The sequence below is a fragment of the Musa acuminata genome, chromosome BXJ3-9, assembly GCF_036884655.1.
Source record: "Musa acuminata AAA Group cultivar baxijiao chromosome BXJ3-9, Cavendish_Baxijiao_AAA, whole genome shotgun sequence".
In the NCBI taxonomy this organism is placed as follows: Eukaryota; Viridiplantae; Streptophyta; class Magnoliopsida; order Zingiberales; family Musaceae; genus Musa; species Musa acuminata.
Window position 1 is genome coordinate 11,496,621 of NC_088357.1, and position 25,880 is coordinate 11,522,500.

Genomic DNA, 25,880 nt, shown 5'->3' on the forward strand with positions numbered 1-25,880 from the left:
AAGGTATGGGTATGGTAATTTTTTTAAACCAGTTATATTCTCATTGACAAACATGTTAAAAACTAGTAGTAGTCAGTGATATGACTCGACATAACATTGAAAAGGATCTAGTTTGATAGTTCCGACAACGACCAAGTATTTTTGTTGAGCCAACGAACTCATAGGGAACCCAAAATGGACACGTTCATGGTAGCTTCGAGTTGCCGGAGCTTACAGATAACCGGACTCAACCCGGTTTGGTGGTGAACCGGACCGTAGGACCTGACCCGGTTCAGGAACTCTGGCTCCATGTCAGTCTTCAAAGATCGTGCCGTGAATTTGATGACGTCGTGACCGTCCAGATAAAACGTGAGTCACTTCCCTGGTCCGCTGCTCTCCTCTTCCCCATCTCCCATAACCGAAGGCGAGAGATTGAAGAAGCGCGTCGGATCTGCGATCCCGTTCCTTTCTTCCCGTAGGAGATCAGCACTCGATCTAGGGCCCCCCGCCCGCGCGATCCCATGGCCTGCATCAAGAGTGCCTCGCGGTCGGCGCTTGTCGCCTTCGCGCCCGACGCGCCCTACCTCGCCGCCGGCACCATGGCGGGCGCCGTCGATCTCTCCTTCAGCTCCACGGCCAATCTCGAGATCTTTAAGCTCGACTTCCAGTCTGACGCCCACGATCTCCCCGTCGCCGGCGCCTGCCCCAGTGCCGAGCGCTTCAACCGCCTCTCTTGGGGGAAGCAGCCGGGATCCGCCTCCGAGGAGTACGCCCTCGGCCTCGTCGCCGGAGGCCTCAGTGATGGCAGCATCGGTATCTGGAATCCCCTCAAGATGATCAGGTGCCTTGAGTTTACATTCCTCTTTTGTTCTATTCAATTTCTCGAAAGCCGGATCTTTGTGAAGGTCTTAATTATTGATATTTGATATGAAATTTCGTCCTCTTGCTTATGCATGAGTAGATCGATCTCAGTAGAGCAAAAAATTTCACGGCTTTAGGAGTAGTAGTTATGAGAAATCTGTATCTTGTTTGCAGTTCGGATGATCAAAATGCTGCGCTTGTTGCGAAGCTTGAGAAGCACGTGGGACCGGTAATTATCATTCCGTATCTATTTGGATTCTTCAAGTTGAGGATCTAGTTCTATCGTTCCATGTTGATGCATTTGGCTGACTGGTGTTTTCTTTTATCAGGTTCGTGGTTTGGAGTTCAGCGTGCTCTCATCAAATCTACTTGCTTCTGGGGCTGATGAAGGGGAGCTTTGCATCTGGGATCTGGCAAAGCCTTCAGAACCAAATCATTTTCCATCTCTTAAGGTATAGAGGCATCTGAATAGAGTAACTTTCAGCAAGAACTGATGGTGCTTACTAAGCACAATCTAATAACTGAAATACATATATCTGTATTGTAATATAACGTTTTCATATTTTTCAGATTTATACATTTTAAAGGCTCTTTAATTATGCTTTGATTTGTATCTCGGGCTGTTGCCCTTAGTAGAGATAAAATGCTTGTACATATGCTAAGCAATCTTTCAGTTCCTCAGTTATTTAGGTGAATCATATAATAAAAAGGGCCATGATACATGCATTGAAGTTATGTACTATTAAATAGATAATGCAAATGTCAATATGCTAGTACGACATAGACTCTGTAAAAAATCTTGTTATCTTTATCATTTGTGGGAATAATCAGGTCTATAGTAATGTAATTGTACTTTCTTCTGACTTGTCATGCAGTAAGGAAGATTCAATAATCCATAATTTTGCATTATTGCATCTCACTTCTGATATAGAAGGAAGAGAATTATCTGAATGGGAATTCTTGAAAATTCTGGTGATGATGCACATGCAGATATGATTGATCTGATAGTTAATTCTTCGTTTTCACATGATAGAAATATTTCCCCCGACCTATTATAATACATTATTTACAGTGCAGTGTCTTCAATATGCAATTGCAGTTTTGTGGTAGTTATAGTTTTGTACCAAAAAAATAGGAATCACTTCACTAATTTTTAAAGCATCAAACTTTAAGGAAAAAAAAGGCAATACCCCGGTCATTCCTTTGTTTCATGGAATAGGCATCCATCCAACAACTGATCAATAGATTTTATGCCTACACATTTATATTCATGCAGTCAAACTTGGTTTGAGACTTACTGTATTTTTTTCTAGCAAAAATTTCTTGGATATATTTGTCATCTTATTTTTTATTCTAAAATGTAATTGACCATTAAGTTGAGTAAATTACTTGCACTCAGTAGGGGAAAAAAAAATCAATGATCACATTTTTTTATTAATTTCACATTCTTCATGATCACTATCATCATGTCTTTCTTATGTTGCTACTTAATATCTATCTCTAATATGGACTTGAAATTACATAATTAGACATCCCACATGTTTAGTACTTAATATCTACGCCATATTTAAGCTTTCTGACATTTTTTTAAACTGAGATGAACAAGAATGAGATATTTCGAATGTGTTTGTCTATGAAAATTGATACCGGTGATGCAGAATGAGGGGTAAAGTAGAATAGATTTCGAAAGAAAATTGATGGCACAGTTTTTTCGGATAGAAAATGAACAAACTCACAAGAAAAGTCAATAGTACAATCGTATTTGCTAGAATGAGTTTTCCGTATAGAAAAGGAACGAACACACGAAGAAACGTTGACAGTACAATTGTATTTGCTAGAATGAGTGACAAAAAAAGAGCGAATTCACGAAGCAACTTTGATAAAAACGAAAAATAGCTCACCATCAAGTTTAAAATCATAAAGGGATACAAAAAGATCACCACCCTAAGGATAATAAACAAGGATATAGAACTGAAAGCAAAAGACTCACCATTCAAGGATGTATCCAAGAGATACAGAGTTTAAGAGAGTACTCCAAGAGAGCTTCTGCCAATATCATCAGTTTCTAAAGTCGTTTCTAAGCCCTAAACACCAAAATAAGTACTAGTGCATGAAACAACCATTAATGCATAGGGAATTTCGAAATTAAGTGTTTTATAGCTGCTAATCAACTCCTTTAATGTATTCCTTGGTCATGAAGAAAAGCACCTTGAAACAGCTTTAACTTTGTGCAGGGAATATGCTGATGAGCTATCATATTTGAGTGGGCTGAGTTGAAGATTATGAGGCAACATTGTTGACTGAAAAAAATACCATATCATCAACAAGGTCCATATGAGCAAATTGTAGCAAATTAGACACTCCCGTGTCAATAATCAAACAAATTACATGAAATGGGTAGAATGAAGAGACACTGATCTAAGTAGGCTTCTTTATTGTGGTCATAAACGATGCCAAGAGGCCTCCCCTAGGCGAGGCCTAAGTGACTCAATGGGCCTTGGACAAAGCATCTTTAACTGGGATGCCTCTCTGGCAGTGCTCGCTGCTTGCCACCCTCTATTCTCTTCTTTCTCCCCTCTTCTTCTATCTCCTCTCTCCATGGCCAACAACCACCCCTATTGCCCACTCTTCTATCTTTTCTTCCCTCCCTCCTCTTCTTTCCTTTCTCTCTAGTTAGCTTCAGTCCTTGCTTTTGTAAGATAAGTGTCTTGCTTTGCTCAACCAAGTGCCTTGGTTCTTAAGCAATAATGGACGTTGATGCGTACAGTGTACACCACCTAGCACTTTTGACAACAATGGTGATTTAGTAAATTAAATAGAAATGGATTGCTGTTGGATAGACAAGATCAAACCTTCATGTGCGTGGCGAATGATTGAGAACTACACATTGTTGACCACCATTGTTTTTCCAAGATGTTCTTTTTCTGATGCACAAAGTAAAAGCATTATTTGTTTATGCTAAAAACTAGTTGGCTAGAAGGATGATCTTATTCCAAGCATGTAACTGAAAGCTATAATTCATGTTTACAGTGTATTCAAGTTACATCACAATTCTTTTCTCCCTTTTACTGATCTTTAATTTTTGTTGTAATAACTTGATCTTACATGCTGTTGTAGATCATGCTCGACGCACAGAATGTGAGGATTTATATTAAAGTTGGGATGGAGGATTGGCAATGGAGTTTTTTTCTTAATCTTGAGAGGCTATTACTAAAATTTTCTTAATCTCGAGAGGCTATTATTAAAATATAAGTCGCTTACATTTCCATATTTTTTTGTCCCTTTGCCAATTGAACACTGGTTTTGTGTCTCAGCAATTTTTGTTGATGAATTCATGTTACTTTTTTGTCATGTTGGTTTCTCTCTGGTTCTTTGAAGTAAGAAATAGACTAATATTTAATCAATTCTTGTGTAGCGCTGATGACATAGGTGATTGTTTACAATCCTAAAGAATTCTATTTTAATCTGACTTAGATTAATAAAAAGACCAACATTTTGTGGAGAGTTTGAAGTTGTATTTTATGTAACAGAGTGCTGGTTCTGGAGCACAAACTGAAGTTTCCTTTGTTTCATGGAACCCGAAGTTTCAACATATATTATCATCCACTTCTTACAATGGGATAACAGGTGCTTAAATTTTCTTTTCTTTAATCTTATTCACTTGTACCTCATATAAAGGTATCATGTTGCTCAGAATTTCTTATCATCTGAGTACCATTCCAGTTGTTTGGGATCTACGGCAGCAGAAACCTGTTACAAGGCAAGTCTTTTGTTCATAATTATCCTTGGAACTTTACCAAACATTGTGCAGTATCGTCTGATGCTAATCTGATCCAGGAATGGCTTCTATTTTCAAACAGTTTCGCAGATTCGAATAGAAGGAGGTGTTCTATCTTGCAATGGAACCCTGATGTTTCTACCCAGTTGATTATTGCTTCGGATGATGACAATTCACCTGCTCTTAGAGTAATGTGCCATGTTTTTATGATTTAATCTCTTTTACACATTTGTTCAGTCCAGCTTAGTTTTTTGTTTAGATGAAAACTATTGTCTTATATGTAATTAATTGAAACATACAGAAAGATTTTATGTCCGATTGTTTATTATTGTTTCTTTTTAAAGTGCATTAGAAATCCATAGGGTATTGCCTAGCTTGCTTGTATTTTGGCACCATTAACTTTTGTCATCTCCATTCACAGGTTTGGGATGTAAGGAAAACAATATCGCCGGTAAGAGAGTTTGTGGGGCATACAAAAGGTCGTATTACCAACCTTTGTTATTGAGCCTGCCATCTGTTTTCTTTTGCTTATTTTATGACATGATTTTTCTTTTAATAAATTCATGAAACTAACAGTGTTCTGTCACCCATTTGTAACCACCAACTTGTGTGATCAATACAGATGAATCCTCTTAAAGTACTTTTATAGGTTACTACTGAGCTATATATTAGCAACTTTCAGTTTTTCCTTTTAACTAAAATTAATTATATTTAATTAGAGGCCATTATTAATATCTCTATCCCACAATTTAATTTCATTATGGTGAAATATTAGAGAGTACTAACTAGTGCATGACTTGTATGCAATACATGATAACCTAAAAATTTATGTAGATCAGTCCAGTGATTTAAAAAGCGCTAGGCTCTAAAAGGCGCCAAGGTCCAAAAACGCCCGAGGCACTAGGCGCTCGCCCGATCGAAGCGAGGCGCTAAAATATAAAAATATATAATATAATTAATAAATATATTTATTTAAAATTTTAAATTAAAATATGTTATTAAATTAAGAAAATCTATTAACAGTATTGAAAATTAATAATTTCAAATAATCCTAACAATATTAATAGTATACTGTTAACAGAAGGAGAAGAAGGAAGTGTAAGGGGGTGCTGAGCCTACTGATTGAGAAAAGAGGAAGCGGCAGCGGCAACGGAGTGTAAGGAGGCAGCGACAGCGGCGAGCAGCGGGAGCAGGAGCAGGAGCGGCGAGCAGCAGGAGGCGCGGGCGACAGCATTTGCAAGATCAGGATTGGGATCGGGAGCGACAGTGGCAACGAGGGTTAGGGTTGGGTTATCACTGATATCGGTTTTAGTTGGTTCGATTGAACCAACTAACCACCGGAGACCGAACCAGGACCAAACCAGACTAAAATCCTGGTTCGGTCGCCTTGGTTAACCCAGGCGCTCGCCTGAAGCGCCCAGCGCCTGAGCTCGGGCGAGAGCCCAGGCGGCGCCTCTTTGAAGCGCGTCGCTTGGAAGATTAGCGAGGCGCTCGGGCCTCGCCTCGCCTCGCCCGAGCGCCTGAGCGCCTTTTTAAATCGCTGGATCAGTCTATAATGTTTGGTAGGAAATTGGTTCCTAGAAACACATTACTGATTCAACAATTCTTATGAGAAACTAATGTGATCAAAAGCCTTTTGATTCACAGTAAATGAGGGTATGCTTCATAATTTTTTAGAGGTAGATATATTGATTGGATATTGATTTTCCCAGATTGAAGAGATTTTTGAGTTATATTGAGTAATTAGGGTTATGTGAAGAATGAATTGTTGGTTAATCTTAGGATTACTGTAAATGGTTATTATGTGGAGCATATAATTATGCTTGTGTTTTACTAGGTTTTTGAAATGTTCTTTATGACATCATTTATCAGGTTCATCTAATTTGAGAGTTGAACAGTAGCCTTTGCATTGATCACAGGTGAAGAATTTTTTGTACAACATGGTTTTGAATTTCTATTGTGTATGTTGCAATGGTAACCTAAAAGTAGAGAGCCAATCAAGTCAAAGGGAAGATAGAGCCCCCAAATCCTATGCTAAAGCAAAATTAGATTGAGAACAAAAAAACAGGGATCAATAATTAATCCAATGTACTGCCCATAGTATATCCCTGTAGTAATGATATTTGATGTCATTGGAAAGACAATGGAGTGAAATTAGAGTAAAAGGGGTTAAGGCATTGAGGACAGCTAGATGTATTTTAGGATTAAAATCAAGTTTTCTATAACAGTTGATGGCACTGGAACGACAATGGAATAAAATAGGAGTAAAAGGCTCAAATTTCATGATGACACCTTTTAAGATGAATATGAAGTTTGCTATATCTATAGCCATATCCTAAGAAGTTTTCTACGTTTGTTTAATCTATATGGCCTGATCTGACCCAGTGCTGAAATGTTGAACACAAACATGGAGGTTGGGCAGTCATCTTTTTGGGTAGCATTTATTATTAAAATTGAACGATTTGTTAGTCTATCGTATATTTCCTATAGATACATAAAATGGTGTATTTTACATATTGGAGAATGTCTAATGATCCTTCAATCATTTAGATATCTTTGATGCTTCTTGTTTTTCTTTATGATGCATTCCATAGGCCTATAGCACTTTGTAACCATAATTTAAAATGTGAACCTTATACACACAAACATGTCGATGTGTGTGCCTTTCTTTTATTGTGGTTGTATTATGCTTTCCTTTGGTGATTCAAGTCCTTAACAAGTTCTTTTGCACTATGTTTCTATTTCTTACCTGACATTTACAGGAATTTAGATGAATATCAATCTTGTTTTCTCTTTCATTGAGTTTTTTTGTGTTAATCAGGTGTAATTGCTATGTCATGGTGCCCCTACGACAGTTCATTTTTGCTTACCTGTGCCAAAGATAATAGAACAATTTGCTGGGATACAATTTCTGGGGAGGTACACAAGCAATTAATTTCTCAATAATTTATGTGATAGACCCATGCTCAATAGAGTTACTGTTTATCAATTTCTAATATTAGCTACTGTTTATTTCTTTACTTCCTTTTGTTGTTTTTCAGGTAGTATGTGAATTGCCAGCCAGCACCAACTGGAACTTTGATGTTCATTGGTACCCCAAAATTCCAGGAGTCATATCAGCATCTTCCTTTGATGTTAAAGTGGGAATATACAATATAGAGGTAAAAGCACCTAACATGTAACTTTTAGTTTGTTCACCGTTGTTGCGCCACATGCATTCCCCCTGTTCAGAAAATTCTTATGATTCTTTTAAGTTTCATTTTGTTGTGATGATGATTATCTTTATTTGGAAGAAAGCAAAACAAATAAATAATAAAAAATGTCTTATGAATTAGAGATGATTGATGTGGTACAGGTCACAAAAGTACTGGCACAACAGTATGTTCAACAATGGTTGTTGTGGATACCACAACTTTGTATGTTTAAACTTTTAAGTTTTGAGGCAATGGTTGTGTTGTAGAAACTTTGGTAAGTTCCTCGTAAAATGGAGCCTCTTTATGAAGCTTGATCCTGATGAAAGGTCTGGGATCTACTCAGTCGGTGGACTAGGTTGAGTTCAATATTAGCAGGTAAAATTATTCTTTTCTGAAGGGAACGTCTCCTTTGATTGGGTTTAGATCCATGGATCAAGTTTAATTGACTTTGGAGTTATTTAGCATATTACAATGAGATTAAAGAAGCTCAATGAACCGCCATAACTGTTGCTGAGCCTTATCTTCAACTTGAGAGTCACTAAAGGATTTCTAAATGCTGAAAGGGAGTTGTGTGGAAAGGAAATGATATAGGAGCTGCAGTTCTTCTGTTGTTCTTATCAGGATCATGTACTGTATGAAACCTCTTGCAATTAAAGGTCTTTCACTTGGTAGGTTATTCAGGTATTTTGTTCTTCTATTGTGTTTCTTCCCGCTTCTACCTGATAATTTCTGAAACTATCCTCCTGTTCCTCATGGATTTATTGTATATATCCTAATTGCTATCTTTTAGTTGGTCCTTTCTTGCTAACAAAGGCCATGCTGCCATATAAGTCTTCTGTGTCAGTTTTGGGTTTGATCAGCCTTAACAAGTATTGAGAGGATGCTTAATGTTGCATCAGAAATTCAGTACCCGTTTGCACATCAAGGCTTCTTCAATTTAGGAATGATTAGGTCATAGTAGATAGTGTCTGTTGTGATTGATGTTCAATAAACAAGTACAAAGCAACTAGTACTTATGTGATAGAAGGGGAAAGAGTCTCTGCTGTATTCTTTTGATCAGATAGAAATAATGAAGAGAAAAGAGAGTGATAAGAGTATGTGTGTGTGTGTGTGTATATATATAAAGAGGGTTGAATATGTTTTATATATCACATCAATTTCCCTATGGTCCTATTCTAACTGTGACTTGAAAAAAAGATGTAAAGCATTGATCAAAATTAGTCCTCTTTTTGTTCAATATATCAGTGAAGTCATTAGGGGGCCTGGACTTGGCGAGGCAAGGCCCAAGCACCTCGAACAGATCTGGGCAAGTGAACTTTGAATGGCTCCGCCTAGGTGGATGCCTAAGCTTGGGCATTGGGTAGCACGCGCTTGTCTTGCCCAGCCTAAGCAATGCTGCATCTTGGGCTAACCCAAACTTGCACCAAATGCATTAGCTGATTTGATTGGACCAAGTCGTACTTGAGATTGAACTGAATAAAACAAAGTGGTTCTATTCAATTGAGTAGGCAATAACACATTTATTGCATATTCCCCCTGTCCCCCGTCCTGCGTGCATGGACACAAAGCGACTTTGTTTGTCATTAAAACCCTACTTTGACCCCTCTGCATGTGGCATTCTGCTTCTTCCAATGGTTGCGGCTCAACCACATCCTGACGGCTACAACCCGGCCTACACTCCTCCGGAGCTTCCTGCCTCTTGTCCTATGGTTGTGACCCAACTTCCCTGGCCCAAGGCTAACATCCATCTCCTCCGCCTGTTATAGAGACAGTGTAGAGAGTATTTGGCTCTCTAGCTCCCTCTGCATCTCCACTTTCTACCATTTTTTTCCTCTGTTCTTTGTTTCTGTTGGCAGCATATTCACATGCACTTTCACCACCAAGACGAGAGTCAAAGTTTGAACTTTTTTTGTTCTAGTATATTTGGTTTATTATCTCATGAATTCATTGGGGACAACACTATTGCTGCTCTTTTCCTTCTCATAATATTAGTTAAAATGAGAGATGACTATTCTTTAAAAGGATTTGAATTTGGGTACTTACTTTTAAGCTTATTCCTTTTTCCTTTTTTCTATCATTGCTTGAATTCTCATTCTCATCTCTGCTCAGTGCTCAATGTATTCGTTTATCCATTTTGACAACACATAGTTTTCTACATATAAGCCACCAGGGTTGTTCATTGACCATTTGGTTCATTCATTAGAGATAATCCTGAATTCCAGATTTATTATGGCAAAACCAAATATCTGAAATTAGGCAAGAATTAATGCAAAATTTCATAGTTATAGAAGGCGATGGATTGACTAGTGAATGAAAGTACTCAGTAGAGAAAGCCAATATGATACTATTGTTTGCAAATGTGTTACTTGCAACAATTCATTGATTATATATATATATATATATATATTTTTGGTAAGTGTCTACTGTCTAGTTTCGCTCAAGTGAGCACCTAACACCTAGGATATCTTGGAACCTTGGTACCTTTTAGAGCCTAGCGCCAGTGCTGTTGATAACACTGCAACATATAGTTTTATTGTCATACAATCTGAGATTGCTTACAACTCTTACAAAGTCCTTCCTAATCTACAGTTGGTTCAAAGCACATTAAATCAGGAGTGTAAGTTACAATAGGAAAATTAGGAAAATATCGCTATTTAAGGAACAAAAACGAAACAACTTTATCCTAGACTCAGTAGAACTCAACCTAAACCTAAATTGACTCATTTTATGATATGAATTAGATCTTATTAAAGGGCCTCGGATAGCCTAGTGAATGAAAGTACTCAGTAGAGAAGGCCAATATGATACTATTGTTTGCAAATGTGTTACTTGCAACAATTCATTGATTATTTTTTTTTTATTTTTATTTTGGTAAGTGTCTACTGTCTAGTTTCGCTCAAGTGAGCACCTAGCGCCTAGGATATCGTGGAACCTTGGTACCTTTTAGAGCCTAGCGCCAGTGCTGTTGATAACACTGCAACATATTGTTTTATTGTCATACAATCTGAGATTGCTTACAACTCTTACAAAGTCCTTCCTAATCTACAGTTGGTTCAAAGCACATTAAATCAGGAGTGTTAGTTACAATAGGAAAATTAGGAAAATATCGCTATTTAAGGAACAGAAACAAAACAACTTTATCCTAGACTCAGTAGAACTCAACCTAAACCTAAATTGACTCATTTTATGATATGAATTAGATCTTATTAAAGGGCCTCAGATAGCCTGTTGATGACAGGTTGTGTTGCATTAATGCTGCTACTTATATATGTGGTAGCAAAAAACTAAGGACACACTTAAAGGCCAACCAGACTGAAGCATTAAATGGTATTCAATTTAATCGATGAGTTCTACAGTAAAGAGAATATTGCTCTCACCAGTATCTCTTCTACCTTTATTTTTGGTCCTTTATCAATTTCATTCCCATCCTTGCCTAATTGTTCCTTTATATTATCCTTTACTTGGCCTAACACTATCCCAATGCTCCAATGGGCCACAAATCTTTAGGCAACCCACAACATAGTAATGGAAATTAATTAATGCAGTCTGAATCTGTTCAAAGGGTTAAATTACCTATATTTTGACCAGGACACATGGTTGAGTCAGTCTAAATCTTAATTATGTTTGAATTTGAGTTGCCTTTGTGCTAGTTGGCCTTTTTTGTTCTTTTTTTTTTATCTACTTGCTATATTTTTTCATCCAGCAGTATAATAATCTTGTTTGATATAATACAGGAGTTGAGTTTACTTGTGATGGTAGTCGGTCTAAGATGGAACAGAAGCTTAGCCCTGCCAGTTGAATCACAAAAACTGTTTTATTCTTCTCACTTAATCATGCTAGTATAATGTAGTCTCCACATGCTGTGGAAAAAGTCTTATTTGATTTTTGTATGACTGAATGTGGCTTTCAGGTCCTTAAGTTGTTTTTTCTTGGTTTGCATCTTTCTACTTCTTTCTCTAATGCCTTACTAACCACCATCATGTCCAGCCATTATTCAAACACTTTTATATAAGATACTAAGATTTCTCCCTTTATATTTTCAAATTGTTGTCTGTTCTGTCTGTTTCTACTCTGCATGTGTATGAGCTGAAAATCAGTTAAGGAGACCTTAGACTCTTACCTCAACGTTGCATTCTGCTTGTTGATGGGATAGGTTTTTTTGATTAAATGGCCAAGACTCAGTGTAAATATTTTACAATGTTACTATAATAAAATTTATCTAATATGTTGTCAAACATTTTGTTAGATAATTTGTGATCTGATAACAATAATGCCAGAGATTTAATATAGTCAAAATTTCATATGAGAACAGAGTGATTATTGTCAAGTGGGATAATTAACTGTTGTAATTTTTAATTATGCTAATTGGGAGCTAGGACATGTTTCTTACAGTAGAAATTCATTGTGCATCGTTGTTTTTCCGGACTCACCAAATCAAAATTTGTGCAAAATAAGTCTAAGATTAGCAAAATTTAACTATGTTTTCCTATGTTTAGCAGTATCTTGTTGTTGCCTTCATGTGACCATGGAAAACATTAATGCGTTGTGTTCCAAATGATGCATTGTTAAGTCATTGTTTTCTAGCTTCATTTTATGATATTCTGTTTGGTATATGGATGAAAGCCAAATGCCTGTTACATAACATCTTTGATCACCTGAATATAGCACTTAATTTTTAGTCAGAAATATTTCCTCTGTTAGCTTGTTGTCTTTGTGGAGTAGAAATTAAACAATATCATTCTTACTGCAGGCTTGCAGTAGGTATGCTGCTGTAGGTGGTGAATTTGGTACTCCCGGTATGGTAGCTTTTCTAACCACTGTTGTTTTTCCATTCCTGCTTCTTGACACCTTTCTTCACAAAAGGGATTCTGGAAGATAGATCATGAATGCATACTCAGTTGCACTGAAAAATGTTCTCTATACAATATCAATGACTTGTCACGTTTGGCTGTTTAGTTCAAAACTGGATCAAGTTTTCTTCAGTAACTGACACCTGCTAGGTTTGCATTTATGTCATGTTTGAGTATAGCTTGTGAAGTCTAGTAGAATTTTTATTTTTATTCATGTTTTTGAATAATTGTGCCTTTTACTTGCTATATTATAAGGGGTAAATAGAGTTATCTTTCAAGTTAGGCTTCCAATTTGAACCTGCCATTTGGAATGTGATTCTTACATTAGACATGCATGCAATTATGAAGAATGCTCTCCATAGCGAGTTTTGGATCTTCATTTCTATAAGATATGGGGTTCTCTGCTGCTTCAAATGGTATCCAAACAAAGTTTGTTTAACAAACCAGTCCTTATATGAGAAATTACAGCAGTGCTACTGCATGTTGGAGTGATACTAATATGAGCAAGGAGTACAACTATGAATAAAAGCAGAATTCTGCTGTGTTTCAAAATCTGGATGAAAATTTCTGGCCTTTGATAATTCTAATTTGTTGCAAATTTGTAGAAGTCAAGGAGGTGGCGAAGTAAACAAAAATAAAATCAAACAAGAAGAGATGGGTGCTGTTGAAGAAATAAATCAAGAAGAACCAGAAAGTGCTGCAATATGAGAAGAGTTGAGCATGGCGAGAGATTCTGAATTTAGAGATTTGGAATTTGAAGTGGAAGCAAAGGTGGAGTTTGGTCATGAAGAATTTCATATTGAAACAAATTTTTTGGATATGCAATAGATGAAGAGACAGTGGTTAAGGCATCGATTAGTCCACAAGTATAATCTAGACTGCATAGTACATCTAGAGTATCAAAGGAACTTGCATGGTTAAGAATGAAGAATAAACAAAGAAGAGATAACAATTGAAGACCAAATCCCATTTCTAGTCACCAAGATTAACAAAGATGTGCAGAGTTAGCCATACATGAAATTGAAACCTTTGAATGTGTTCTTTGATCAATGTTTGAGCAACCTACTGGTGCCACTGGAGAAAATTGAACCTGTTATCAATGTGTAATTCAATTTCCTTGATGATTTTGGTTCAAAACTGATTCCTCCAAGTTAACTGGATAATTGTTAATTGGTATGCCATGAGATATTGAATGAAGAAGATCTTCTTCATAAATGCAATAAAGAAGTGCAATCTAGACGGCATAGTACATCTAGAGTATCAAAGGAACTTGCGTTAAGAATGAAGAATAAACAAAGAAGAGATAACAATTGAAGACCAAATCCCATTTCTTGTCACCAAGATTAACAAAGATGTGCAGAGTTAGCCATACATGAAATTGAAACCTTTGAATGTGTTCTTTGATCAATGTTTGAGCAACCTACTGGTGCCACTGGAGAAAATTGAACCTGTTATCAATGTGTAATTCAATTTCCTTGATGATTTTGGTTCAAAACTGATTCCTCCAAATTAACTAGATAATTGTTAATTGGTATGCCATGAGATATTGAATGCAAAAGATCTTCTTCATAATTGCAATAAGCAATCTAGAAGGTGGGTGTCACATATCAGAAGCCAATGATGTTGGCGGTTTGAGTCTAAAGTCAAGTTTGAGTCTAGTTAGCACTGATGTAGAAACATTTTCAATATTGTGTGATTCTTGGATAAACTTTATATTTGTTGATATATTAAAGATTTTTTGCAGTGTATTTTCATGTTAAGAGTTTTTACAAGTCCTATTTCACTAGGATTTTTTTTAGATTTCTCTTTAGGCAGGTTTTAGAGAATAGTCGGATCCAATATTTTTGAAATGTAGTTTTAACATGATTTTAGTGGTGACTTTGTTCCTCATTTTTATTAGATACATGGTCCTTTGATTTCATCAAAATGCTCTAAAACAGCCTATTGTGTAGACCACTCATATAGTATCACTCATTTGTGAACTAAGGCAATAAATCTTGTGCAATACAATGAAAAGTGGGAGAAAAGAAACAAACATGTGTTGAGATTGGGCAAGCGACCTATATTGACAGTAGGCCACCAGAGAATAGATGATGATAGGTACTTTATGCTCATTTATGTTACCACTTTACCACTTTCTCTTTGTTTCACTTTGTCTTCTTATTCCTTTTCTTCTCATTGTAAAATTGGTAATCAAAGTTGTTAAAACTTAAAAGACTCTGAATTGAGCAACAATTAGTTTAATATATGGGATAAATATGGCAAATTTCATAATTTGTATTTTCTTATTATATCTTATTCTTTTAAGTTTTATGTAACTGCATAGCATCTAGCTCTTAGAAGATAGATATATTGCTTGTTTGTTGCCCACATTTGTTTCAAAAGGTTGGTTGCAAAGTCTTTCATGAAATGAAAATTATAAGCCATAATATGGAACTTTAGTTGGTCTGTTTAAGTTGTGGCATAGGTGCTTTTGAAATTTATTTGGTTTCATGCTAGGAAGATCTTTCCATAGATCTATTTTCTTAGTACTTGTCAGGGTATTTGCTGAAAATTGATAGAAGAAGAAAGACCATAGTTACCTTTGTGGATCAGTTTCAATCGGTGATATGGGGTGTCAGATGTATCAGGGATAGATGGTGTGTAGGACCATAGGATAAGGTGCTTTGTTACCGTTTATGCCATGCATAGTTTGCTATATCAGCCAAAACACTGGATTCATATTAGTTACATTTTAAGGGAGATCTGATTGTGACCAACTTTGATTTCTTGGACTTATAGTGAGAAATCAATAGAATTAAACAAAGTCCAAAAATAATTGGTTGAATTTGACTAATATAGCCGATTTGATAGCCTTAAAAGAAGAAAAATAAAAGAGAGGTGAGGAAAGACAAGATGGAGGAAAGAGAAGAAAGAAACTTGTGCCTTTGGAATTGAGACGGAGGTTATGTTCTTTGTTGTACTGCTAGGTGCTAGGCAGTGGCCAAACACCATTGCTGTAATGTTCATTGTTCACTGCCATATAGGACAGAATGGTAAGGATGTCCGGAGAGAAAAGTGAAGCATAGAGAATTGCCATTAATATAAGGATGCTATCTTAGAGAAGGGAGTGGTGATAGGATTTGTAATTCATTCCAGATCCCATGATAATTCGCTTCATTATGCTCTAGTCCACTAGACACCTTTTATATATTGCCAGTCAGTTAAAGAGAAATATAAGTTTGAAAGAGATGAGGATCAACCTTCCCTGTTGTTTCATTAAAGTATGATGTCAGCTGAACCATATCATCACTGATCTTGGCTGCTAATTGCGTAACAGCAGAACTCAGTTGTCTTTTAATTTTTGTGTTTTGGCCAACATACTCCCTCTATATCCCTTCTGCAATATGGAATCTAGTTGCTTTCCAACTTTATGGTGGATCATTAGGTTTGCTTAATTAGATTCTTGGTGTTGTTTTATTTTGTTATATATGTATGTAAAGGTCTATATGATGAGTCATTTTTTTGGCTTCACAAATATTTATCTTCTCAGTACGTTTGAGAGCTCCAAAGTGGTTAAAATGTCCAACCGGTGTATCATTTGGTTTTGGTGGCAAGATTGTATCATTTCGGCCTTGTCAAACAGCACCGGGAGTTCCACCATCTTCTTCAGAGGTAAACCTAAGATGTCATCAAGTGTCTTTTGATGCTTTCTGATTGAATTTCTTCTTTTCTTTCAGGTTTATGTGCATGATTTAATCACTGAGCAAAGTTTGGTGAGACGGTCCACTGAATTTGAAGCTGCAATACAAAATGGGGAAAAAGCATCACTTTGTGCTTTATGTGAAAAGAAGTCACATGATTCTATGTGTGTCATCTTTATAAAAGAATTTGGCCCTTGTCTTATTAATAGGCAACATTTTGTTTAAAATTTTGTTTTCTCTTCCTAACAGATTGGAAGATGACAAAGAAACATGGGGCTTTTTGAAGATTATGTTTGAGGAAGAGGGAACAGCTAGGACTAATTTGCTTTGCCATCTCGGTTTCACTATACCAGATGAGAGCAGTGATAATACCTCTGATAATCTTGGAAAGCTATTAGATAAAACTCTTGATCTTGATAACAGTTCATTGGTTGAAGGTGAAGCCAGTCTTTTTGCTATTGACAACGGCGAAGAGTTCTTTAACAAACCTCAAATTAGTGAGGATATTTTGACAGACGAAGATAGTGTTGTTCCTAATGGGAAAGAAGTTCACAAAGAACTTGAAGAACCTACAGGGACTAGTGATCCTGCAGTTGATGATAGCATTCAACGTGCTTTAGTTGTTGGAGACTACAAGGGAGCTGTTCTACAATGCATTGCTGCAAACAGAATGGCAGATGCATTAGTTATTGCACATGCTGGTGGTCCGTCGTTATGGGAAAGTGCACGCAATCAATATCTTAAGAATAGTCTCACACCTTATTTAAAGGTATTAATGTTTTAATTAAGCATTAATTTTCAAGTGTTTCTCAAATAGATTTTTGCTTTGTTGTATTAATGTGGATTGTTCAGGGACACATTTTACATAACTTTCTTTGGGCAGAATTTTCTGGAGGTTAGTATTCTAATTTTGATGCCAGTTATTTTCAGGTTGTATCTGCAATGGTGAGTAATGATCTCATTACCCTGGTTAATACCAGACCCCTGAACTCATGGAAAGAAACTCTTGCTCTTCTTTGCACAGTAAGTTCTCCTTCATTTAAACAAACCAACATTGCTGTATCTATTTGTTCCCTTGTATATCTCCTGTTATCAAGTATTTTAATATTTATTTGGTTCCTTTAAGAACAATGTACTCTTCTTTTGTTTTATGGCAACTTTATATGTAGACTTTAGAAATTTCTATAGTCAAGCTGGTTATAATTGGGTTCTTTGATGAGATATTGCCTTTCCATCAAAAACTAGCGCTTCTAAGAATTTGGTCTTCCCTTTGTCTTTGATTACAATGGAACTATTGAATACCAAACATGTTTTTGTAAGGACAGCCTCATTGAAGAAAACAGCCTGATTGAAGAAAGCTATACCACCAAAAACATTACAAAGGTAACATAAATTAGAATGAAGAGATTAAAGTGCTCTTCCTAGCTAGGTATTAAATCTTTTCTACCCAAATGTTAGGGCTTGGCTAACTGACTTGTTGAATTTGGCATAAAACTTGAACTTAATTTAGATTCAAAATTAGAGTTTTGGCTGAACATTAGCGTTGAATATGCATAGGCTGTAAGATGTTCTGTGTTTTTATGGACTTTACTGGCAGGTCTCAAAAGTTAATATGCTTTAAAAAATGTAATAAAGGTGCTGATCTTGTTTAAACAGATCTATTTCCTGTTTAAGTGATGATAGATATTGTGCTTTCGGGTTTCATTGGGTTCTGCATCATTTGTTTTTATTGTAGATAAAATTTAATTATCTTCCTAAATACTTGCATCCTCTATTCTAGTATGTGCCATGTTAAACTTTACTTAAATGGAAATAGGTAAGAAGAATAAAATTGGTATAATGTGAAATGACTTGAATCTCTGAATTAATTTCTTTACATTGATTCGTAGCCAGATGTGCATTCCTCATCATCTGGCTTCCTGCCTCCATGTCAATTATTTATATGTGTGTTATGTTCCTCACTCTCATGATTTATGCTATCATTGCAATGTAACAGTTTGCACAGAAAGAGGAATGGACTGTTCTGTGTGACAGTCTGGCTTCAAGACTTATGACTGCAGGAAACACACTTGCTGCAACTTTCTGCTATATCTGCGCTGGAAATATTGACAGAACTGTGGAAATTTGGTCACGCAGCCTGAAGCCTGATAGTGAAGGAAGGACTTACATTGATCTTCTTCAGGTAGCTTCATTAAATCGCAAGCTTAATTATCACTTATGAAAACCAGCAGAATAATGTTTTTTTTTTGCCTTATCATAGGATTTAATGGAGAAGACTATAGTCCTCACCCTTGCAACTGGACATAAGCGGTTTAGTGCTTCATTGTCTAAACTTGTGGAGAACTATGCTGAATTACTAGCTAATCAAGGGCTTCTCACTACTGCAATGGAGTATTTAAAACTATTAGGATCGGAAGAACCTTCACATGAACTTGCTATCTTGAGAGATCGAATTGCTCTCTCTGCTGAAGGTTGTCTAAGAGACTTCATTGATTACTAGATCTGTCTTTTGTAGTTTAAATAAACTATAATTTTCTTTGGTGATGATTATGAATGATTTTAGTGCTACTAATATGTTTATCTGTGGAAATTAATAAACTTGCGCAAGCCATTTTGTAATAACTTATAACTTGGTTTCCTGATGATTGTGAATGATTGTTCTACTATCATGTTTCTGTAAACGGTAATAAACTTATACAAGCCACTTTGGTCTAATAATAAGATAGTTCAACTTTACTGTCCTATGGGTTTGATCATTTCCCCCTTTCACGATCTAAACTGTTTTCACTGGATAAATTGGAGGCTTTTGATAGAATGATTTCAGCCTGTTTGACATAAAAGAATCATGTTGCATGTCTTCTAATCCCTCCTTTTCTGATTCATCCTCAGTGTCTTCACTGCTACATCATGGAAGAATGTCTTGGTCATCATTTTATTACATTGTTATGTTCATCTATAGTGTTTTTCTTCAAATCTTTACAGTCTCATCTGGATCTAATAGGCATCAGTCACACCTTTTTATGCATTAAATTACTCAAATGAACCATTGTCCTTAAATCTTTGTTACTGTATATTCTTGTTTTACACCATTAGAATAAGTTTGTCCCTTCATAAGATGCTTCCACTATTGCTGGTATATTTGCCTGCACTAAGCTAGAGGCATTGAGGCTACCTGATGATTGTATTTACCTGTGCCAAGTAGAATGTACTGTGTCAGTATGATATCAAAATCGAGATATGGGATTATTGTGGATTCATTGCTGATAGTTCCTCCTTGGTTCTACCTTATCTGGAGAGCTCTGAGAATTTCTTCAACCACATCAAATGTGTGGTCTTCCTAAATCCTAACCTCTCAAGCATCCTCTCAACTATATCTCTTTAACATGGCACTTTTTCCTCTTGGATATGATCTACTGTGAGTGTGAGCATTTATCTTCTCCCATTGCCCACCCGTACTTCATGTCCCCTGCCACCAACCTACTTACTCAATCCTGTTCTTATGATGGTATTATCCTCAGCCCAATTACAATGCTTCTTGCTTTGCTGATTGACTATAGCTGGTAAATGCTGAAGCACAGTATGCATGTTTTTATTACAGTTTCTTCTAAATATAACATTGGTATTTACTGGATATATTTGTCATAATGATTACTTGATGCAAATTGGACAAATAAAGGGTTTATGTTTCTTCATTTTAGACCATTGAAAATCATTATTTCCTTCTTAACTGGTCAGTTTGAAAATCACTGGATATATTTTGTCATTTATGTGGATAATGTTTGGCTCTGGCTCTTCTTTTCTCTTTTTCATTCTCATTTCTTTCTGCTTGAGGTGGAGGGAGAATGCTTTAAACATTCTATACGTTGCTTATCAGCCATGCAATTCAGATAAATTTCTAGTTCTGTAATATTAACACACTATAATCTTGTACTTTTTACATTCTTTGTCAGAGAGGGAGGCACCGAAAGGTCTGTTTTATGAAAATACTTCATCACAAGCTAAATCTGATTATGGTGCAGATCATTCCAGCTATGGTGCTGTAGACCAATTGCAGAGCTTTTTTCAGGTTATATTCTGTATTATCTTGTAAAATTGGTTTACTGTTTCCTTTCGATATTCTACTGATGTCTTTCTGAGTAGATTATGGCTCTCATCAAAAAATAAATTGTGTTCAAATTAGGATAAGAGTGTATCCCAACCACATCACAATGTTGCTGGTGCTCCACATGCTGAAATCTATCAGCAATCTCCTGGTTCTGCTTATGGAGGATATCAACATGTGCAACAGAAGCCACAATTCCCTGATTTTAGCAACCCCATGCTGTTTCAACCAGCACAGCCAGCTCAAATGTTTATCCCATCACAGACGAGCCAGGTTCCACAGGTACCTGTTTAATTTCTTGGTGGCAACCAATGGTAGTTGCTGCTTGTGTTCTCATGCTGTTTCTTTAATATTAAACTGTACCAACTGTTGTCATATGTTGTTTTGGTGACCTCAGAATAACTTTTTTTCAGCCCTGACATCAAGTTTTCTGTTCCAGTTTAATTTGCATTCAGAAATGCACTTCTGAAAAAGTAAATTTGGTCCCCAAAGTTACTGTTAGTATGGACAGATGTATGTAATTGGTCCAAGAGGTTTAGCCAAGCAAATTCTGTGAGAATTGCTGATTTTGATTTTGGTTATATTTATATGCAGAGTAGTTGAGAACTTGAGATTGTGTATTAAATTCTAGGTATCCATTTCAGAATTATGCTCCAGCAATAAGGAAGTGGATCCCTCTGGGAATCATAATTTCTAACCTTTGGAGTCACGGTTACTAGCTTCAAAGACTGCAGAAAAAGAAACTGGCATCTGGCAACTGGAGCATTATTGAAGAGGAGAGGAGAGAACTGTAAAACTATTTTTGAAAAAGGAATAAAATGTGTAAAACATAATAGAAAAGGAAAAGAGAAAAAAAAGTTAATTTACAATAATACTAGCTATAATAAAAAGAATTTATTGTTAATTTTATGTTTTGGTGAAAAAAGCTCCATATTAGTAACTTTAAAAAATTGTATACATATTTATATGTGTAGATCTTGTCCCAATGCCTCCTAACTTTATCTTTTTAGATCTTGTCCATTCCCAGACCGGCATCTTATAATCTACTTCCAGCAACTAAGCTTTTATGTTGTATCAGCTATCTAATATATTGAGCTAAGACTTTATAAAACCTCACTGCTTCGAGCCATTTGTGCAAGTTGTGCTTGTGGTATATGGTCATGGGACATGGCCAGAGTACAAAAATTTGTAAATTAAGATAGAAAAAAGGCTGATCTTGAAGGTTGGATTTTTTAATTAAAGGTTTATTTTGAATTAATATCAACAAATCATTTACATAACAAATGTTATACATTGTAATAGTTTCTCTGTATATATTTTAATAATTTTCTCTTTATTGCATGTGTACTAGTATTTATTCAATATGTTTTTTTTTTTCATTTTCTTTCATGAATCCACCAGTAATAATCTTGTTTGATGTCAGCAAAATTTTGCTCCACCTGCTGCTGCAGCACAGCCAACAATAAAACCCTTTGTTCCTGCAACCCCTGCAGCCCTTAGAAATGTGGGACACTATCAGCAACCTATCTTGGGTTCTCAGCTATATCCGGTCTGTATGTTTTTTGCCATTTGCTACATATTTTGGTCAATTGTTTAATCTTAATTTTGTACGCTCTTTCTGTAGGGTGTTGCCAATCCTGTCAATCAACCTGGACCTCCAGTTCCTGCTTCACATGGTGTTGGTACATCTCAACCAGCAGCCGCCACTGGGCACAGATTTGCACAACCTGCTGCACCTGGCTCTGCACCTGGCTCTGCACCAAGGGGTTTCGTGCCAGTTCCCAATCCCAATTTTGCTCTGAGGCCTGGTATGAGTCCTGTACAACCTTCAAGCCCAACAAAAGCATCACAAGTGCAGTCAGCGGCTGTTCCATCAGCTCCTCCACCTACAGTACAAACAGTTGATACATCAAATGTGCCTGGTAATACTTGTCTCTGAATGTTCAAAATTATTTATTTCATTTTGTGTTGGTTTCACTTATAACCTCTCTGTAGCTAAAGTATTTTTGTAATGCTTTTCTATATAATTTCGCCTGTGAAAATGTGGACATTGACATTTGTATTTTGTTAACCACGCATGCATTTGACCTCTTATTATTAGCTTGATCAGCTATTTATGGATTATCACGAATATCTTATGCTTCTTGTGTTTAATTTCATGCATCTTGATGCTTGATGGGAAGAAGGAACTGACACCTTTGCTTGACAAAGGAGTGAAAAACAGAGACAGAAGCTTATCTTTCACATCTATCCAGATGCAGATAAACCTGCCATGGTAGTTGGGATATTATGGCTTTTGTTGTTGTCATGCAATCGTGCTTATGCAAATGCCAAGTTAAATATTTAAGTAAAGATTGAATTAAATTTAGAATTACTAGTGTTTTTTTTTTAGAGGAGTTACTGTATTAAGTTGTTTATTTTGGCATTAAATTTCTGTTGTTGCAAGGCTGGAAATGAGACCAAGCTATGTCAGGTCCAATGAGTCATGTTGCATCATAGTTAGGTTAGTGCCAATCCATTTGGGCTTTTGGTTCCTGATCAAGCCTGCTCAAATTAGCTCAACTAAGCTTTTGGATCACGGTTTGGTTTGGCCTAACTTGGCTCAATCTATGCAAAGCCTTTATTATAGTGAGAATGTGATCATCCTAGACCTCGAGGCACAAAAAAGACCAAGTCCTCAAGTTCCTGCTGCACTATGTGCAGCTCTTTTCCTGTCAAAAATTGCTGTCGGTTGCGGCATTTGCTCTCAATTCGATGTCAGTGGCTTCCCCAAGATAGATTCATTGCCTCCATCACTTAATGAGCCAAGCTCCTTGCATCACACCCACTTTGACAAAGGACAAAGCAGGGGCCCAGTGTGTACTTCTGCCCTTTGCTCCTACATGCCTATCATATCTGCTGCTGTAGCCACCTTGTCCTCGACCAACAAAGGAAGAGGGAAAATGATGCGAAAATAGGGGAAATGTTGGTAGTAACTACCTATGTCATAGTTGTTAGTGTAGTGGAACAGCAGAGTCGCAGGGTTGCTCCTACACTGGTGCCTTTTCTGTTTCATTTTGGAATTAAATACGTTTTATTTCATTCTGAGTCATCCAGCTGGGTCGTGCTAGGCTTTGGCTTTTTCCGAGCTGCACCTAAATTTTTTTGACTTATGCCTGATTCAGCCAGGTCTTACAAGCAGTTGCAACAGGCCAGAGTTTTGTATGGACGAGCCTTGGCTTGGCCCACTATATGCCCATATAGTTCCTACTCTTTATGTTGTGAAGCCTCATGGAAAGTGAAAGCTCCCAAGGTTTCCTGCATAATCTCTTATTTTTTTTATTGGTCATTAATTTTTCACTCTCTTCAAGTCTCTTAGTTGCTCATTGATACTTATCAATCTTTCAGTGTGTTCTGATGAGTGTTTGGTGAATAATACTTGTGTGTGGTTGGTCTGTTTAAATTTACTGATATCTAAGGTTCTTGGTCTTTGTTTGTGCTCTTCATGATGTGTATATATTCTTACAATTTTGGTGTCTATGCCCACCTCCCTTCATAAGCTGTTATGTGATAACACTATGAATTGCACAATTTAAAACATGCTAACATGCAAGTTTCTCTGTGTGCTCTTACAGCTGAATTGAAGCCTGTTATCACCACTTTGACCAGACTATATGATGAGACATCAGTAGCTCTTGGAGGATCTCATGCAAATCCATCTAAAAAGCGGGAAATTGAGGATAACTCAAGGAGAATTGGATCGTTGTTTGCAAAACTTAATAGCGGGCACACATCTCCTGATGTTGCTACTAAGCTTGTTCAGCTTTGCCAGGCTTTGGATGCTAGGGATTTTGCTGGTGCATTACACATCCAGGTACACGTGTCACTTACTAGAAAATTATTGCTGCTAGTGAGAGAACCATCTTCATCCATACTTTATAATTATTTCATTCATAAGCTACATCGAGGAAGTTAAGTATATGCATATTATTATGACTTTGTTTCTCCTCTGCACTAGGTTCATTCTTTATTGTTTTACATTTGTCTCTGGAAGCATACTGCCAATGTATATCAATCATGAAGGGTTCTCTAAGGATAGGAGAAAGCATTAACAAAAACTATCTGCAGTTTTTAACTTTTCCTCTTTGGTTTATGAGATCATTAGCAGGTTTTGTTACTGTTTTTGAGTTGGACATGTCCGATTATTCTTCAAAAATAATACAGTCCACTTGAGCAACATCTTCCTGCCTTCTCCACTTGAGATTATTTACTGATTATTTTTAAGCATGTGAAAGCGGCGGCCTAGTGCATGATGCCCCTATCAATGGTTTGGGCATAGTGACACAGTTATTACCCATGCAAGTAGAGGCGATTTATGTGAGTTGAATCCTGGTTATATCAAGGTCCCGAAGGAGTGACCTTACAATAGCACCAAATCTCACATGTACCAACAGGATGTTTTAGTGAACCCTATTAATATAAGAAATTAGTGAAATATGTCAATACGTTTTGGTTTAATTGTTTTTCTAGACAAGTTTATCATGTTAAAATTGCTATTGGTGTTGCTTAATTGAATATCTCGCAATCTATAGTGCCCAACTAAAGCTTAGTATTTTGTTGGTTGACAAATTGTTTCATGGTGCCAGGTGGACATGGCAAGAAGCTATTGGAATGAGTGCGATGTCTGGGTTGCTTCATTAAAGCGAATGATCAAGACAAGGCAGAGTGTCAGATTATAAGGGAGCTGAGGCATTCCTTCTCTTGGTGTAGTCAGTGTATAACTTTGGTTTTCCTGGTTTGTTAAACACTATGTTGCCTTTTTTTTTTTGTAATTAACAGCATCATTTGTAGATCGACAACCTGTCACACATGCTACTTAAGTGGAGCAGCAATCCAGGCCTCTCTTTCCATAAAAGTCTGGATATTTTCAGAGAATCAGGTTTCGGAATTGGTCTCAATATTTGTTGTACGGTGACATTTCATCCAGGTTTGCAACGTCTTTCTTTGGTTCTTAATATTTTCTATGATGTAAGACTAGAATGCGAGTATATTTGTTCAGAATGTGATTGGTGACATTTTCTTCTTAGTTCAATTATGACTATAATTAGTGATTTTTTCCTTTTCTGAGTGTGGTTTGTCTTTTTTTCTTATTTGTTGAACTTGTCTTTTATTTCTTGTAGAGTGGATCGAGTGAACTTCCTGTTTTTGCCCCATGTTTTTATTTTATTTTATGGCAACTAAACATTGGGCTTAGTTAGCTTATTAGCATAGCTATCCTAGTCTTGTTAAGTTCAAATAATTAACCATGCAAGTAGATAATTATATATATGATTAAAGTAGGATATCATCTTTATATTTATATTTATCAATGTTATCAATAATTGTACAACGGAAAAGTAGATAATTATATAATATGTTAATTAGTTAAACAAAAAGGTGAGTTTTTCTGTATTG

General features: G+C 36.4%; 1 protein-coding gene across 2 annotated transcripts; it reads left to right on the plus strand.

The window, feature by feature from the left end:
• The first annotated feature begins 328 nt into the window (after positions 1 to 328).
• LOC135583413 (protein transport protein SEC31 homolog B-like) lies at positions 329 to 25,545 on the plus strand. 2 transcript variants are annotated; one of them, XM_065166300.1, is made up of 23 exons: positions 329 to 820; positions 1,015 to 1,069; positions 1,170 to 1,292; positions 4,371 to 4,467; positions 4,564 to 4,600; positions 4,701 to 4,806; positions 5,040 to 5,097; positions 7,440 to 7,537; positions 7,660 to 7,779; positions 12,563 to 12,608; positions 16,195 to 16,316; positions 16,382 to 16,509; positions 16,595 to 17,114; positions 17,276 to 17,368; positions 18,342 to 18,527; positions 18,606 to 18,816; positions 20,296 to 20,411; positions 20,526 to 20,729; positions 21,871 to 21,996; positions 22,072 to 22,369; positions 24,062 to 24,300; positions 25,073 to 25,201; positions 25,278 to 25,545. In XM_065166300.1, exons 1-22 carry the CDS (start codon positions 501 to 503, stop codon positions 25,163 to 25,165), a joined length of 3,396 nt encoding a protein of 1,131 aa, XP_065022372.1. In that variant the 5' UTR covers positions 329 to 500; the 3' UTR covers positions 25,166 to 25,201; positions 25,278 to 25,545. The 2 variants fall into 2 exon arrangements, with proteins under 2 accessions (XP_065022372.1, XP_009386852.2); XM_009388577.3 differs by having other exon boundaries at positions 25,073 to 25,545.
• Positions 25,546 to 25,880: the final 335 nt, after the last annotated feature.

Coding starts and splice junctions, on each gene's coding strand:
- LOC135583413 (XM_009388577.3), top strand. CDS start 501: ATGGCCTGCATCAAGAGTGCCTCGCGGTCGGCGCTTGTCGCCTTCGCG. Junction 4,468..4,563: donor TTCTTACAATGGGATAACAG/GTGCTTAAATTT, acceptor GTACCATTCCAG/TTGTTTGGGATCTACGGCAG. Junction 17,115..17,275: donor GTCTCACACCTTATTTAAAG/GTATTAATGTTT, acceptor AGTTATTTTCAG/GTTGTATCTGCAATGGTGAG.